The sequence below is a fragment of the Aulonocara stuartgranti genome (genome assembly GCF_965226115.1).
Source record: "Aulonocara stuartgranti genome assembly, chromosome: 2".
NCBI classification, from domain to species: Eukaryota; Metazoa; Chordata; class Actinopteri; order Cichliformes; family Cichlidae; genus Aulonocara; species Aulonocara stuartgranti.
The window spans coordinates 36,124,157-36,138,683 of NC_138940.1; the positions used below are offsets into that span (position 1 = coordinate 36,124,157).

The following is a 14,527-nucleotide window of genomic DNA, read 5'->3' on the forward strand; positions in this document are numbered from 1 at the left end:
TATAATTTGTAATTTAATGCTCAGACATAGGAGTTGTACAGCCAAGATTAAGAAAACACAAATTTCCGAGGAGGTATTGAAAGTAGCAAAGCCCTAAGCAACACTCTTGTTTTCGCTCGTGATTATGCTATCACTGTGTAGCTAAGAAGTCTCGTTTTTGTCAGTCAGAATCGTCATGTTTATGCGTGTTTAGCATTGAAATATATTTATACAGCTGCACCATCTAAACTTCTAAACGACGATGACATCTAAACTGAAAGGTACGTTAAAATCCTCTGCCCTTATCCTTATGCTAAAGATAACTAGCTGTTAGCCTCGTAGCCTCCACTTTTGCGAGGTAAGGAAACACTTTTCGTTGTCGGTTATTAAGATGAAGCTGATATAACTCAATGATAGTAACAATAATGGTGATGATGAAACAAAACATGTTGTCGGTGGCAAATTTTAACAACTGTGTTCGCAAATTAGCGTTTATCGTTCCTGTCTTTTGAACATTGTGTATAATCTCCTATAGTGTTATTGTTCCACAGTGTGGTAGACGTCATTAATGTAAGATGCACAAGTAACCTTAATTAGCTGTAATTATCTGTGTTTTACTTTTGATGTAAAGACATTCGTGATAGAATTTGAAAAGAGATTCAGAGTACATTTGGTTGGAACGTTGGTTATTTTTTCGTTCATTTATTCATTCATAGTATAATATAATAAACTAAATGTTATATTGAACTAATAATAACGTTTGTTGGTTTGCATTTATGCACTGTGAGAAATAAAAATGGTTTGGCTATTTACATTTTTAGCTTATTACATTATAATTTCCTTTTTTGTCAGCACTGAAATAAACTTTACTGTTGTAGGTACTTAAGATAGTAGTTAGTGTTTATATACGAGTGTTTGTACACTAGTGTGTATTTCTAGTGTTGCTGCCCAGTGAAAACCTGACACCATTAAAGACAATTTTCCACAAGTTTAAAAAAAAGCAAAACAAAGAACACTCAAAGTAAAATAATGCATATAAAATCACCAAACTTGGAGATTTCTTTCCACGGGAAGAACATGAAAGACTATAAAGTGATCAGTAATTAAAGCTGTCAAAAAATGTGGTGGAGTGTAGTTTTTGCCCCTGAGATATAATGTATGTAAGAGAAAATGCCCAGCTAAGGTACTGAAAATGCTTTAAATGGTCCACAGACGAGTCCGTCCAGCCAATGATTCAATTGAACTGACTTTCATTTGTATAGCGCCAAATCACAACAACAGTTGCCTCAAGGAGTTTTATATTGTAAGGTAAAGACCCTACAATAATACAGAGAAACCCACAGCAATCAAACGGAATGCTATGAGTAAGCATTCAGTGAGAAGACAAAGGAAAAACTCCTTTTTAACAGGAAGAAACCTCCAGCAGAATCAGGCTTCAGGAGTGGCGTCCATCTGACACTGTGAAAAAAAGACAGTGGAAGAGAGCCAGAGATTAAGATATTAGATACTATATTACTTCTTACTTCAAAATAGGAAAAATGAGTTCCATAATGTACTGTATATTTTAATGTTAAAGTAGAATGACAAACTTTGTAGTTTGTCAGCATATAGCAAGCAAGACATATTTTAACACTTTCATTATGGTGATGTGTTTTGATTTTAGTTGGGAAGGTCGGTTCCAAGAGTAAGGAGGATGCCCCTTATGAGCTGGAGAGCCAGTTTGTCCTCAGGCTTCCTTCGGTGAGACTTTTGCACTTGCAGAAATTCATTGTTTGATGGAAATCCAGTTTTATCACCACCAATATGATCTGGCTTCATTTTTCTTTCTTTTGCAGGAGTATGCCTCAACAGTAAGAAGGATTGCACAGTCTAGCAGTATGAACATGAAGGACAGACTCACCATTGAGTTGCACCGTAAGCTGCTCACAATCTTGGCACTGGTTTAATTAACGCTGTCTCCCTGTCTTGTTATTCATTTACAGTCGGGTCCAGAATTTTGAACGTTGTACATATTTCTATACCAGTTTCATTCTTTTTGTTATTTAAATGTAACAATGATTGTAGCATACTAATGGATCTAGTTAAAGAATTGTCACCCACATGTCCCCTTAACAGTCATTTGTCCCTCTTATTTGTAGCTGATGGCCGTCATGGCATAGTTAGAGTAGACCGTGTTCCTTTGGCCTGCAAACTGGTTGATCTCCCCTGCATGATTGAGTCACTCAAAACGGTGGACAAGAAGACGTTTTACAAGACCGCAGATGTCTGCCAGGTAAGCAAGAGACTGGAAATAAATAATTTTTACAGTTTTCCATTATTTTATTGGTTTAAAATAAAAGTACATTTTGGATTTTAGATACGTGTTATGTAAATTTATTTTCCCCAGTTACAGTGCAGTGCAGTACAGATTAATCAGCATGGTATTTTGCATTCATTTTTCCCATCCACGGGTTAGATGCTCGTGTGTACACTAGATGGAGACCTTTACCCCCCTTTGGAAGAGCCAACTGGCACTGACCCCAAGACCAAAAAGAAGGATAAAGACAAGGACAAGAAATTTGTTTGGAATCACGGCAGTAAGTAATTATATACAGACAGCAGCTTTTTGACTTGTTTATATTGAAAACTTGGCATATCAGCAGTTCAGGAAACATAATGTCCCCTCCTTGGGTTGTGGACTGATTTTTGGCTTCGCTAATCCCATTGTTTTGCTCTTTAGTCACCTGCCCTCTGAAGAACACGCGCAAGAGGAGATTTCGGAAGACTGCGAAAAAAAAGGTTCTGACATTTTTCATTTTCCCTACAGCAATCCCCTCCCGTGTCCCATCCATCTCCTTAGCATCTCGTTTGATGATCCATCTTTTTCCTAGGCTCTCTTCCAACAAGACATTTACATTTCATAAAACAGGAACTATGGTAAAAGTGAAAACTAAGATTTACATATAAATAAAGCCTTTCCATCTTAGATTCCCCCAAAGGCATGCAAAAAAGCCATTTCACTATTGCTTTGATCAAAGTGAAAGCGAGTGGAGCTGGAGCACTACACTTTGTCTACTTTGTCTTCTGAATAAATCTTCCTGAAGGTGCAGAGCTGAGCCATATTGATTTGGCCCCTTCTGTTTTTAATCGCTAATGTACTTCCTGGCATGTGGCCAGCTGCTACCTTGGTGTGTGTGTGTGTGTGTGTGTGTGTGTGTGTGTGTGTGTGTGTGTGTGTGTGTGTGTGTGTGTGTGTAAGATAAGGCAAGAGAGATGCAGCTAATACTACAAGTAACTCGATCTCTCTGTCTCTTGCAGTACATTGAATCTCCTGATGTGGAAAAGGAAGTGAAGAGATTGCTGAGCACAGATGCTGACGCTGTCAGCGTCCGTATCCTTTTTGACACCTAAACATTCTGCACGTCCATCTTAGGACAATAGTAACGGTGTATATCAGGGGTGTCAAACTCAAATACACAGTGGGCCAAAATTCAAAACTGGAACAAAGTCGCGGGCTAACGTTAATATTTATTGAAATATATTTATTCCTCCAGATATAAGAATTAATCTTTTCTTATGGACTCAAACACATTTTGCTGAAAAACTGAATATGGAACAAGCAAAGCTTAATACTAAACAATATATATATATTAGCTGTATAATACCAGTAGGCCAGCTCTAATAGTAATTTGGCATGGCTTTGCGGGCCAAATGTAATTAGGCTGCGGGCCAAATTTGGCCCGCGGGCCAGAGTTTGACACCTATGGTGTATATAAACCATCAAAACAATAGTGTGTATTACATCTTTAAAAGTACTTCAGAGTAAGGCAGAATCAGCTGGCCATTACTTGTAACGTGAAATCTAGTCAGTTTTTCAGAAGCGTCACATAATTACCACTCTTTGTCTTTTAGGTCAAACATAATCTCTGTTTAATTTACCATGTAAAATATGTTGAAGTTAGGCCCAAGTGGCTTTCCTGACTCCTGCATGGTTACATGGTTCACCTGATTTGACTTTCCCTGATGCCTTTGCGAGAGATATGCACTGTGCGAGGAAGCTATTAGTGCTTTAATGAAACCCTAAACTTGCCTGACAGAATAAGAGCATAGCGAGGCTGCCTTGAGTGGCTGCTTGCTGTGTGTTAATTGAGATGGACTGATGATTATCATTGCTTAGTTGGTCACAGTGAAGCAAAGATTCTTATTTTAATTTTAGTGCTTGCATACAGCTGGGGAGATAAACATGGCACTAATGAATGTTAAAACTGAGACAGTTTCTCTGCATCTAATTTGACCCTTCAGGTCTTTTTTTGAAGTAGGATTATTCAAAAGACCACAAGTCTTTTACTTTAGTTTAGGCCCTCTGAAGGTTAAAGGAATCTGCAGAAGGTGTGCCAACCCTTAACCTAGTTATCAGGATGGGAGGTTATCGCAGAGGATGAGTCCAAGGAAGCAGATCAACACAGCTCTCTGGCCAACCTGGATTCCTCACCTGGGACCTCAGGACACAAGATGGGTCATGGGTCCTCTGGTAAATAAAACTTAATTTTAAAAAGTCGTGTGAAATAAGATGTGGTACACTCTGTTATAATGCTCAGCCAGCTTCTCAATTCAGCTAAAAAAGAGAACATGTTCTGCTACCCAGGCCTTTTAGCTGACCTATATGAACACGCGCAATAAAGCTTGATTGATTTAGTTTTTTTAATAATAGCATTATAATTGGGATGAACATTTAAAAATGGTTATCTGAATCATTAAGACTCAGAATACTAGTGAACACATCGTGTAATTAGGATGCAATTCCTAAACTTTTCTTTACTCTGGAAGAGACATATGTACACATGCATAGGGCTGTGCAATATGACCAAAATCTCATATCCCGATATAAGACATGTATCGTCCCGATAATGATATAAATCACAAAAATGTAACAGTTTCTGTAAATTCTGTGAATCTCGGGCAGCTCGACTTGCGTGAAGTGTTTCCAGCTCGTGTACCTGGAGTCGAGTGTTTTAACCGATGCATGAAATTATACATTTTTAGACATAAGTTGTAACGGCCGCCGTTTTCTTTGTGAGTATTTATTACACAGCGTGCTGCGGGGAAAAGCCTGTTCTAACGTTTGAGTCTAAGGTTTGTTTGTTTTTTAGCACCTGGCAGCTCTTTTTTGCTTCCCATTCGTAAACACTGCATACTCTTTCACGTGATTCGGTTTATTTTGAAAAGTCTCAACAGGATCTTGAGCTTTATTGTGAAAGGTTTATGTGGAAAATAAACAAGCGGACACGCGATGGTTTTACTGTCGTTGTTGCTAATGACAACGCATAAAATCGTTCGTGGTGTGGTTATATTAAATATAAAGCTGGGCTCACACTGTGCGATTTTTGGCCCATTTTGAGCCGATTTTTCAGTCGTGCGACCGTTTTAGTGATCGCCCCGATTTTGGCCCTTCATCGTGCATCGTGTAGTATACGTGGGATAACGAGAAGCGATTAACACCTCACGACCAGCTCCCGATCATCAATCGCTTGGTCGTGAGGATTTCAAAGAGGTTTGAAATCCTCACGACCGTCGTGAGGGTGTCGCCGTAGCTGCTCACACTGTGCACGCGCAAACACATAAATGTTGGTGAAAAAGACGGAGTAGCACAGCAGTGCAGCGTGTGATCTGGACACAAGCGATGGAGGCACAACTTGTAGAACTATGGCCTCACAAAATGATCATAACCACAACAACCATGAAAATAGTTGGATGGACATTGCTGCTCAATCACAGCTGCCTGATCAATGTTTTTCATTAGCAATTTAGCAAAGTTGATGGTGGTGCTGTGCGTGTTTTTGTGAGTGAAAGACGGAGAGGGAGAGCGAGCGTCAGATTTTCTGTTATAACCTTCATTTTTATGGACGCACAGTGTGAGCACTCGGGTCGCATCACAGCATCGGCTGTATAATGTGACACCCTGCATCATGACCTACCAACTTCTAACCCCTGCAAGTCAATCGTACAGTTTGAGCAGGAGCTGAATAACGCGACTGAAAAAAATCGCACAGTGTCTGCCCAGCTTAAGAGAAAGAGAGAACTTTAAGAAATGAATATAGCCACTACAGTAACATCAAAACGATGAAAAAATATTGCCGTAAACAGTTTATTTTGCGACACCACGAAACAAACGATAGCGTAAAATGAAACGATAGATGTTTTTATATCGTCATCCGATATATATCGTTATATCGAACAGCCCTACACATGCATACGAAATGATCTATCCATAAAGCTAATCAGATTGTTCATAAAACAGTCATGAACAAATTAGTGCTGCTGTAACAAGCAATTATGAACAAAACATTTCCCTAACCTTTTTACCTCATTTCATTTTATTTCCTCCTTTCATTCCTTCCCATACCTTGAGGTATGTGGCTAAACTATCTAGTGGTTCATGCTTGAGTGACTTCTACTGTACTGCCAAGTGTTGGAGCAGAGTTATTTTTGCCATGTAAGAGAAGAGCAGGCTGGTTGTTTGGACTCCACATTTATTCCTTCCTGTCATATAAGCCCAGTTTTAAAGCTCCAGTAGACTGTTGGCTCTGTGACCTAGATTAATCCCAGAGCAAGTGCTCTAAATTCTCGCTGTTTCCATCTTTGTGTTTGCGTTTCTAACGCTAATGTGCTTTCTGCGTCACCAGTCCAGCATGATGAACTGAGGGAGATCTTCAATGACATCAGCAGTTCAAGTGAGGACGAGGAGGACGAAGGGGACCGGCATGAAGATGAGGACCTGAATATCATGGACACAGAGGATGATCTGGTCCAGCAGCTTCAGGACAAACTTAATGAGTCCGATTCTGCACAGAATGAAAGTGATAGAAACAACCAGATAGGTATGAGGCAGAAAACTATATACAAGTCATCGTATATAGTTTTCATTGCTGCATTAACTCATAAATAAAATCATCACTAGCTGCAGTCCAACTGATATAAATTACATTTTGTTGTTAAAAATCTCTCACCAGCATCCCTAATCAGATTTTTTATTTTTTTTATTTTATGAAAACAACTTAACAACTAAACACAGGAGAGATAGATGTGATTATTATATGTGATTCTTTATACATTATGCAGTAAAGAGAGTGTGTGTGTGTGTGCACCCAGGTGGATGTGAAGTAAGTGCCGCATTAGAATTATGCAATCTTTCATGCCGTGCTTGCAGTTTACACCACAGAGATAATTCTCTTTCTCTTAGCCGACTTCCTCTGTATACCAACAGTTGTTCATTTTTCAGTTGCAGCAGTCACAGCCAAGAAAGTGGGCTTGGCTGCCCAGAGATACTTGTCGAAGTAGAGGTCAAAAATAACCTGAGCAAGGTGTCTGAACTTTTAATCGAAGTGGAATTTTCTAGCTCATCACACACATTCAAATAAATAGCCTTACTTAAATACACGTGCTGCGCCCTCACCCACAGAGATGCTCATTCTGACAGCTCTCAGCTCTCCTCTTCAACTAACCAGTCTGACAGGTGTTGTGGCTCAGCAGGAGGCTCAGGGAGCTGTCCAGTTTGACAGCACAATACCTCCTTAGCTAGATACATAGAACTGTCAGTCAGGCAGCACTGCTGGCCAGCTCAACTGTAGCATCTTGGCGGAGCCCTTCTCAATATGTTGGAGCCAGGCCATGCATGATGATGGCATCCATGCATAGCTGTAAAAGTTGAATGAATGGATTCACATGGCCTCCTTATTGTTAGATAGTTTGCATTACAACAGCTTTGTCAGAATTTGGAGCCAGGGGAAAACGGTGAATGGATACAATTAGTTATAAGATGGTTGATTGGTGGTGGAGCCACGGGTTTCTGTGAGACATGGTGGATTTGATGAGAACTCTGTGTGGTGCACAAAGCAGACTGATTTAGTTGTGTCTTTATAGAACTGCATCCTGCTGATTCGTGTCCTTTTAAGTCAACTGATTGTTCCCATTATGGATAATTTGTCAAACTGAACTGGAAGCATCCTTATGGTTCAGCAAGCTAAGCTGCATATCTTGTCCCAGTGGCAAGTGTAGTGTCTCAAATTATGTCACATCATCTTCGCCCTCCAACCTTTTTTGCCTCCTCTTTGCAGCACATAAGTGTTTTTATGACAGCCCTCACACATGAACCTCCCACTGTGTCCTGCAGTTATGGAGTACCAGGTGCAGATCAACAACATTAAGGCCAAGCTTCAGGAAACTCGTGCCCGCAAGAAACAGCAGGAGGAGCTCATCATGAAAGTGGAAAACCAGGCCCTCAAAGTAAGCACTGAAAACACTCACACTTTTTTCACCCGTTCATCCAAAAACTAGGTCTGCATGTACAGAGACGTAAACAAGAACATGCAGATGAGCTTGGAGGCAAAATTGTTCATGCAGCATAGATTCTCTCAAAGGTGGCGGGAAACCTAAATAACAGCTGATTTCACACATTGTTGGAGGACATTATTTTTTTAAATGGTTATTTTAAAACCCAGAATCTTGCATCTCTGCTGCTAGCCTTTTTCTCTGTAGGTTTTTCCATGCACAAAAAAGGAGCTGAAAGTTCATTCTTATGCCCAGCACTCTTTAGTGGAGAATTTACAATGAGTGAAACATGAGCAAACACGACCCTTCCTACGTTGCCATTTAACGCTCTCATTGCTCAGTGTTTTGGGACCGTCAGAGCCCCATCTCCAGTCGTTATTATCACAGTCACATGGAAAAGGTCAGCTGCCTCTGACTGGCATTCCAAGTGGCCTTTCTGTCAGAGAGGAGATACTGACACGAGCAGCCCAGGCCAACACACATTTAATTAAAGCCATCACAATTTAATGAGGCTCAGCATGTCGACTCAAACAAACCTTGTTTGCCTCTCTGCTCTTACAGAACCGTTTCCAAGCCTTGTTGGATGAGATTATTCAGCAGGAGGAGCGGGAGATGGAGCAGGTAAGAACCTTTTTGTAAAAGCCAAGGATCAGTGCTCACTGTGAGCTTTCTACAGCCTTCAGCACTTTGCATGAATTTCTCTTGAATGAATGTCAAATATCATGTCGGCGGATGGTGTTGTGTTTGCTATTCTTTTTCAACCCAACATTTTTCATGCCTAATAGCAAAGTTGAAAACCAATCAAGCGCAATTTAATTTGACAGCAGCTACCAGGGGAGTCCTTTTTGTAGCTATGGCATAGTGGCCACCCACTGTCTAGGGTCGTTGTTTGTATTGACAAATGACTGCAGCAAATTAATGTGAAAAGACATGTTAATCATCATCCACTTACCCTCCAATTACACCACGGTGCTGCTGGGCATCAATCACGCCCTCTATTTTCTGCTTCAACAGCTGGCCTCCCTGCAGGAGCAGCTGGACTCACTGATAGAGAAGTGACCACCAGGGGGCAGTCACATGTCATCTTCTGGCATACAGGAAAGACAAGGAGGAGAAAAGCCTTCATCCAGGGAGAAGAGAATTTTTATTGGAAGTTGCTGTGTCATTCCTTTAAATTTGTGATTTTCCTATTACACAGCACACAGATTGGTTCACTCAAAGTTTGTGTTTTTAAGTTGACAAAATGCGTTTGTAGTTACTGTGTGATTAAACTGTTCCACCTCAGTGGTTAATGTTGTCTGGGTGTTTATTGTCTTAAAGACAAATTGTCTCTAGCCAATGTTTACTGCAGGTCAACATTTATTTTATTACCCGTCAGAAAAATAAAGTTACAAAATGTATTTATTTTTGTTTATATATTCCTACATCATTGGTACTAATGATCAGCATGGTCGTGGTGGATTTTGGTTCAAACACACCTGATTTGGCAGCTTAGAGCTGTTTGGAGCTCTACTGCAAACAGCTCTTACTGCTTAACTTTTATGTAATATACAGTGGGGCAAAAAAGTATTTAGTCAGCCACCGATTGTGCAAGTTCCCCCACCTAAAATGAGAGGTCAGTAATTTGCACCAGAGGTACACTTCAACTGTGAGAGACAGAATGTGAAAAAAAAAAAATCCATGAATCCACATGGTAGGATTTGTAAAGAATTTATTCGTAAATCAGGGTGGAAAAGAAGTATTTGGTCAATAACAAAAATACAACTCAATACTTTGTAACATAACCTTTGTTGGCAATAACAGAGGTCAAACGTTTACTATAGGTCTTTACCAGGTTTGCACACACAGTAGCTGGTATTTTGGCCCATTCCTCCATGCAGATCTTCTCGAGAGCAGTGATGTTTTGGGGCTGTCGCCGAGCAACACGGACTTTCAACTCCCGCCACAGATTTTCTATGGGATTGAGGTCTGGAGACTGGCTAGGCCACTCCAGGACTTTCAAATGCTTCTTACGGAGCCACTCCTTTGTTGCCCGGGCGGTGTGTTTTGGATCATTGTCATGTTGGAAGACCCAGCCTCGTTTCATCTTCAAAGTTCTCACTGATGGAAGGAGGTTTTGGCTCAAAATCTCACGATACATGGCCCCATTCATTCTGTCCTTAACACGGATCAGTCGTCCTGTCCCCTTGGCAGAAAAACAGCCCCATAGCATGATGTTTCCACCCCCATGCTTCACAGTAGGTATGGTGTTCTTGGGATGCAACTCAGTATTCTTCTTCCTCCAAACACGACGAGTTGAGTTTATACCAAAAAGTTCTACTTTGGTTTCATCTGACCACATGACATTCTCCCAATCCTCTGCTGTATCATCCATGTGCTCTCTGGCAAACTTCAGACAGGCCTGGACATGCACTGGCTTCAGCAGCGGAACACGTCTGGCACTGCGGGATTTGATTCCCTGCCGTTGTAGTGTGTTACTGATGGTGACCTTTGTTACTTTGGTCCCAGCTCTCTGCAGGTCATTCACCAGGTCCCCCCGTGTGGTTCTGGGATCTTTGCTCACCGTTCTCATGATCATTTTGACCCCACGGGATGAGATCTTGCGTGGAGCCCCAGATCGAGGGAGATTATCAGTGGTCTTGTATGTCTTCCATTTTCTGATGATTGCTCCCACAGTTGATTTTTTCACACCAAGCTGCTTGCCTATTGTAGATTCACTCTTCCCAGTCTGGTGCAGGTCTACAATACTTTTCCTGGTGTCCTTCGAAAGCTCTTTGGTCTTGGCCATGGCGGAGTTTGGAGTCTGACTGTTTGAGGCTGTGGACAGGTGTCTTTTATACAGATGATGAGTTCAAACAGGTGCCATTCATACAGGTAACGAGTGGGGGACAGAAAAGCTTCTTACAGAAGACGTTACAGGTCTGTGAGAGCCAGAGATTTTCCATGTTTGAGGTGACCAAATACTTATTTTCCACCCTAATTTACGAATAAATTCTTTACAAATCCTACCATGTGGATTCATGGATTTTTTTTTTCACATTCTGTCTCTCACAGTTGAAGTGTACCTCTGGTGCAAATTACTGACCTCTGTCATCATTTTAAGTGGGGGAACTTGCACAATCGGTGGCTGACTAAATACTTTTTTGCCCCACTGTACTTTCCACTGAGGGATTTGGGTTTAAGTCATGCCAGGATAGTTTACGTATACCTTTAATGTCACTGGAATTGGTTTTCTTCTTTAAAATTTGTTTGTGTTTATATTTTCATGGACGTAGATATAGAAGTAGCAAAGACTTTGACTGCTAAATTTGAGCTTTTTTGTTGTAAAGTACCTTTAACACTAGAATTACTGACCCTTTTTTTTCCTGGTGTAAGTCCCTACTACTAGATTTACTGACCCTGCATAAATTTGCGTAAATTCCCCTGAACCTAACACCTCCTAGCACCCCGCTGAGAGGCCTACAGCTCCATTGTTCTCCTGCTTTTGTTGTGCAAACATACCCTCCGCCAACCCCCAACCAGGAGAGATTCAGGAGACAGGAGAGAACCAGGAGAAGGTCTTTCCTTCCAATCGTTGTCAGACTCAACAACAAAGTACGGTACCTGCAGCCTACAATACACCATATTAGTAGTAGCTTTTATGTGCAGTATTATGCAATATTAGTTGTCACTACATTGCATACCTGTCCATAAACATATATACAGAGTATATGTACATATATTTATATATCCACACCTTACATAATATATATAAAGTCTAGTTTAGGATATCTGGGCCTTTTTCTTTTCATGTGATATAGGCTAACAAGGATTTGAACGTCCCCCTTGAACTTTCACACATTTTGTCACATTACAGCCACAAACATGAATCAATTTTATTGGAATTCCACGTGAAAGACCAACACAAAGTGGTGTACACGTGAGAAGTGGAACAGAAATCATACATGATTCCAAACATTTTTTACAAATAAATAACTGAAAAGTGGGGTGTGCGTAATTATTCACAAATCACAAGATCACAAATCTTCCACTGCAGCACGTTGACAAAAGTTGTTGGAGCTGGAAGTGAAGGGAGGGTGAACACAAATATCTTCCTGTAGATCTTCACATATATATTATGTGTCTGACAACTCTCTTTTTTTTTTTAACAAAGCTGCCTGTCAGCACACCAGACTGGCCTAACTTTAACCCGTAGCAAAAGCCAATACAAGTGCAGGTTTAATACAGGCTATCTGGGACTGTGTTTAACAGAATAGTTCAAGTCTCCAAATGGATGTTTTTCGGTGTTGTGTGCACCATAAGAAATCGAGGTAAAGGCTGCATGGCCATCTCAAGGCATATTGATGTTTTTATGATAACAATTTGTAATATTATTCGGAGGCTCAACGTCTGCGGGACCATTGCTAACCTCATGAGAAACGACCACAACAGACAAAAATCAACTGAAAGATTTAACATGTTAACAAAAAGGAAGAAGAACCAAATAAAGTCAGAGTCGAAACACATATAACAAGCCGGCGAGATCAAAGCAGGTGTATGGGGAGAGACCCACGATGACCCCGCTTTTAAAAGAGAAAACAGAAAAGCTCATGTTGACAAGCCAGTATTTCTGAAAGCTTTTTGGTAAGTTACATCAGCTCTGGGTTCACAGAGGGAAAACAGAATCTGAAATGAAGTTTCATGAAAAGGACACAATCTTCACTATGAAAAATGAATTGCCTCCTTTTTAGTAAAAGACATGTTACGGGCTTGTGCACAAATCACATCGAACATTGCACGGCACAGTGCATCAAGTATCAAGGTGGAACATATCTATTGTCAAAGCTCGGTCTCACTTGCAGGTCATGGCTCCTCCAATCGTATAAAAGACCCAAAGTATACATTTAAAAGCTCTCCACACGGGTTGAGAAGGTGACCTTTATGTGGTGCCCTGCTATGAATCCCAGTTTTAATCCCACTGAACATCTGTTGAAAGAGCTGAACCTCTTCACTGGGAGAAGGTACCAATCAAGCCTGAGACAGGTTTGCTCAAGTAAGAGGGTGAAACTACCGGTTATGAGCAACAATAGGGGCTTGGTTTTCATCTGACTCAAGAGTGTACTACAGAATGTTATTTTAAGTGTCCTTGAAATAGATGTCCTATATATGTGCGTGAATAGTCTATCTCAGCTACAAGTTTTGTTTATTGGCTCAGAATCAGTACTATGTCACACACTTTAATGTATTTTAAGCTTAAAGAGCGTGGTAGCATGGTGGTTAGCACTGTTGCCTCACAGTAAGAAGGTCCTGAGTTCAATACCATGTGTTAATTGAAAAATCTAAATTGCCCATAGGTGTGAAAAGGTGAGTGTAAATGGTTGTCTGTCTCTCTGTGTGTTAGCCTTGTTACAGACTCGTGACCAGTCCAGGATGTACCCTGCCTCTCACCTTTAGATAGCTGGGATAGGCTCCAGTGACCCCCATGACCCTGAAAAGGAGAAGTGGATGGACGGAGTTGTTTTCTACCCTAAAGATCAAAACATTCAAGGGGCTCAAAGTGAAATGGCCACATCTTACAAGTCTCCAGGTATCATTAAAGATCAGAAATGAGCATTTACTACTCGCATTTAAAGGTTTGCGTCCAAGATGAAACCTAAAGTGATTTATGCAACATTTTTTTACCTTTATTATGTTGTGGTGATCTTCTTTTTATGATTGCACCTGACCAGTACCTGAAGAGCTTAAATACTGCACTGGCTGTGGAAATCATTTACATCACTGTTATCTGTTTGGTAAATGGCCTGTATTTATATAGCGCTTTACTAGTCCCTAAGGACCCCAAAGCGCTTTGCATATCCAGTCATCCACCCATTCACACACACTGGTGATGGCAGCTACATTGTAGCCACAGCCACCCTGGGGCGCACTGACAGAGGTGAGGCTGCCAAACACTGGCGCCACCAGTAGGCAACACGTGAAGTGTCTTGCCCAAGGACACAACGACCGAGACTGTCCAAGCCGGGGCTTGAACCAGCAACCTTCCAATTACAAGGCGAACTCCCAACTCTTGAGCCACAATCGCCCACACCGGGGCAACTAAATAGCCATCTCTTTATATCTGCAGACTTTCCCATTGGTTGGCTTTTATCTATAAATCTCTGCTTGGACTGGTGCCTTCTTATCTGCGTTTCTATATGTGTAAAAACCTCAACCTCAACCAATACGTCATACACTCTTACAGTAATATAAAAACGTTTGTCCC

General features: G+C 40.9%; 1 protein-coding gene across 1 annotated transcript; it reads left to right on the forward strand.

The window, feature by feature from the left end:
* Positions 1-94: 94 nt before the first annotated feature.
* Positions 95-9,570, forward strand: taf7 (TAF7 RNA polymerase II, TATA box binding protein (TBP)-associated factor). The gene is made up of 12 exons (XM_082508225.1): positions 95-260; positions 1,643-1,719; positions 1,815-1,893; positions 2,118-2,251; positions 2,435-2,555; positions 2,699-2,757; positions 3,277-3,349; positions 4,376-4,489; positions 6,642-6,836; positions 8,129-8,241; positions 8,848-8,907; positions 9,301-9,570. Exons 1-12 carry the CDS (start codon positions 242-244, stop codon positions 9,343-9,345), a joined length of 1,089 nt encoding a protein of 362 aa, XP_082364351.1. The 5' UTR covers positions 95-241; the 3' UTR covers positions 9,346-9,570.
* The last annotated feature ends 4,957 nt before the right edge of the window (positions 9,571-14,527 follow it).

What these genes read in the sequence shown, in the direction of transcription:
- taf7 (XM_082508225.1), top strand. An exon ending in GGAAGACTGCGAAAAAAAAG is followed by an intron (nt 2,758 to 3,276) that starts GTTCTGACATTT and finishes TGTCTCTTGCAG; the next exon opens with TACATTGAATCTCCTGATGT. An exon ending in TGCTGACGCTGTCAGCGTCC is followed by an intron (nt 3,350 to 4,375) that starts GTATCCTTTTTG and finishes CCTAGTTATCAG; the next exon opens with GATGGGAGGTTATCGCAGAG.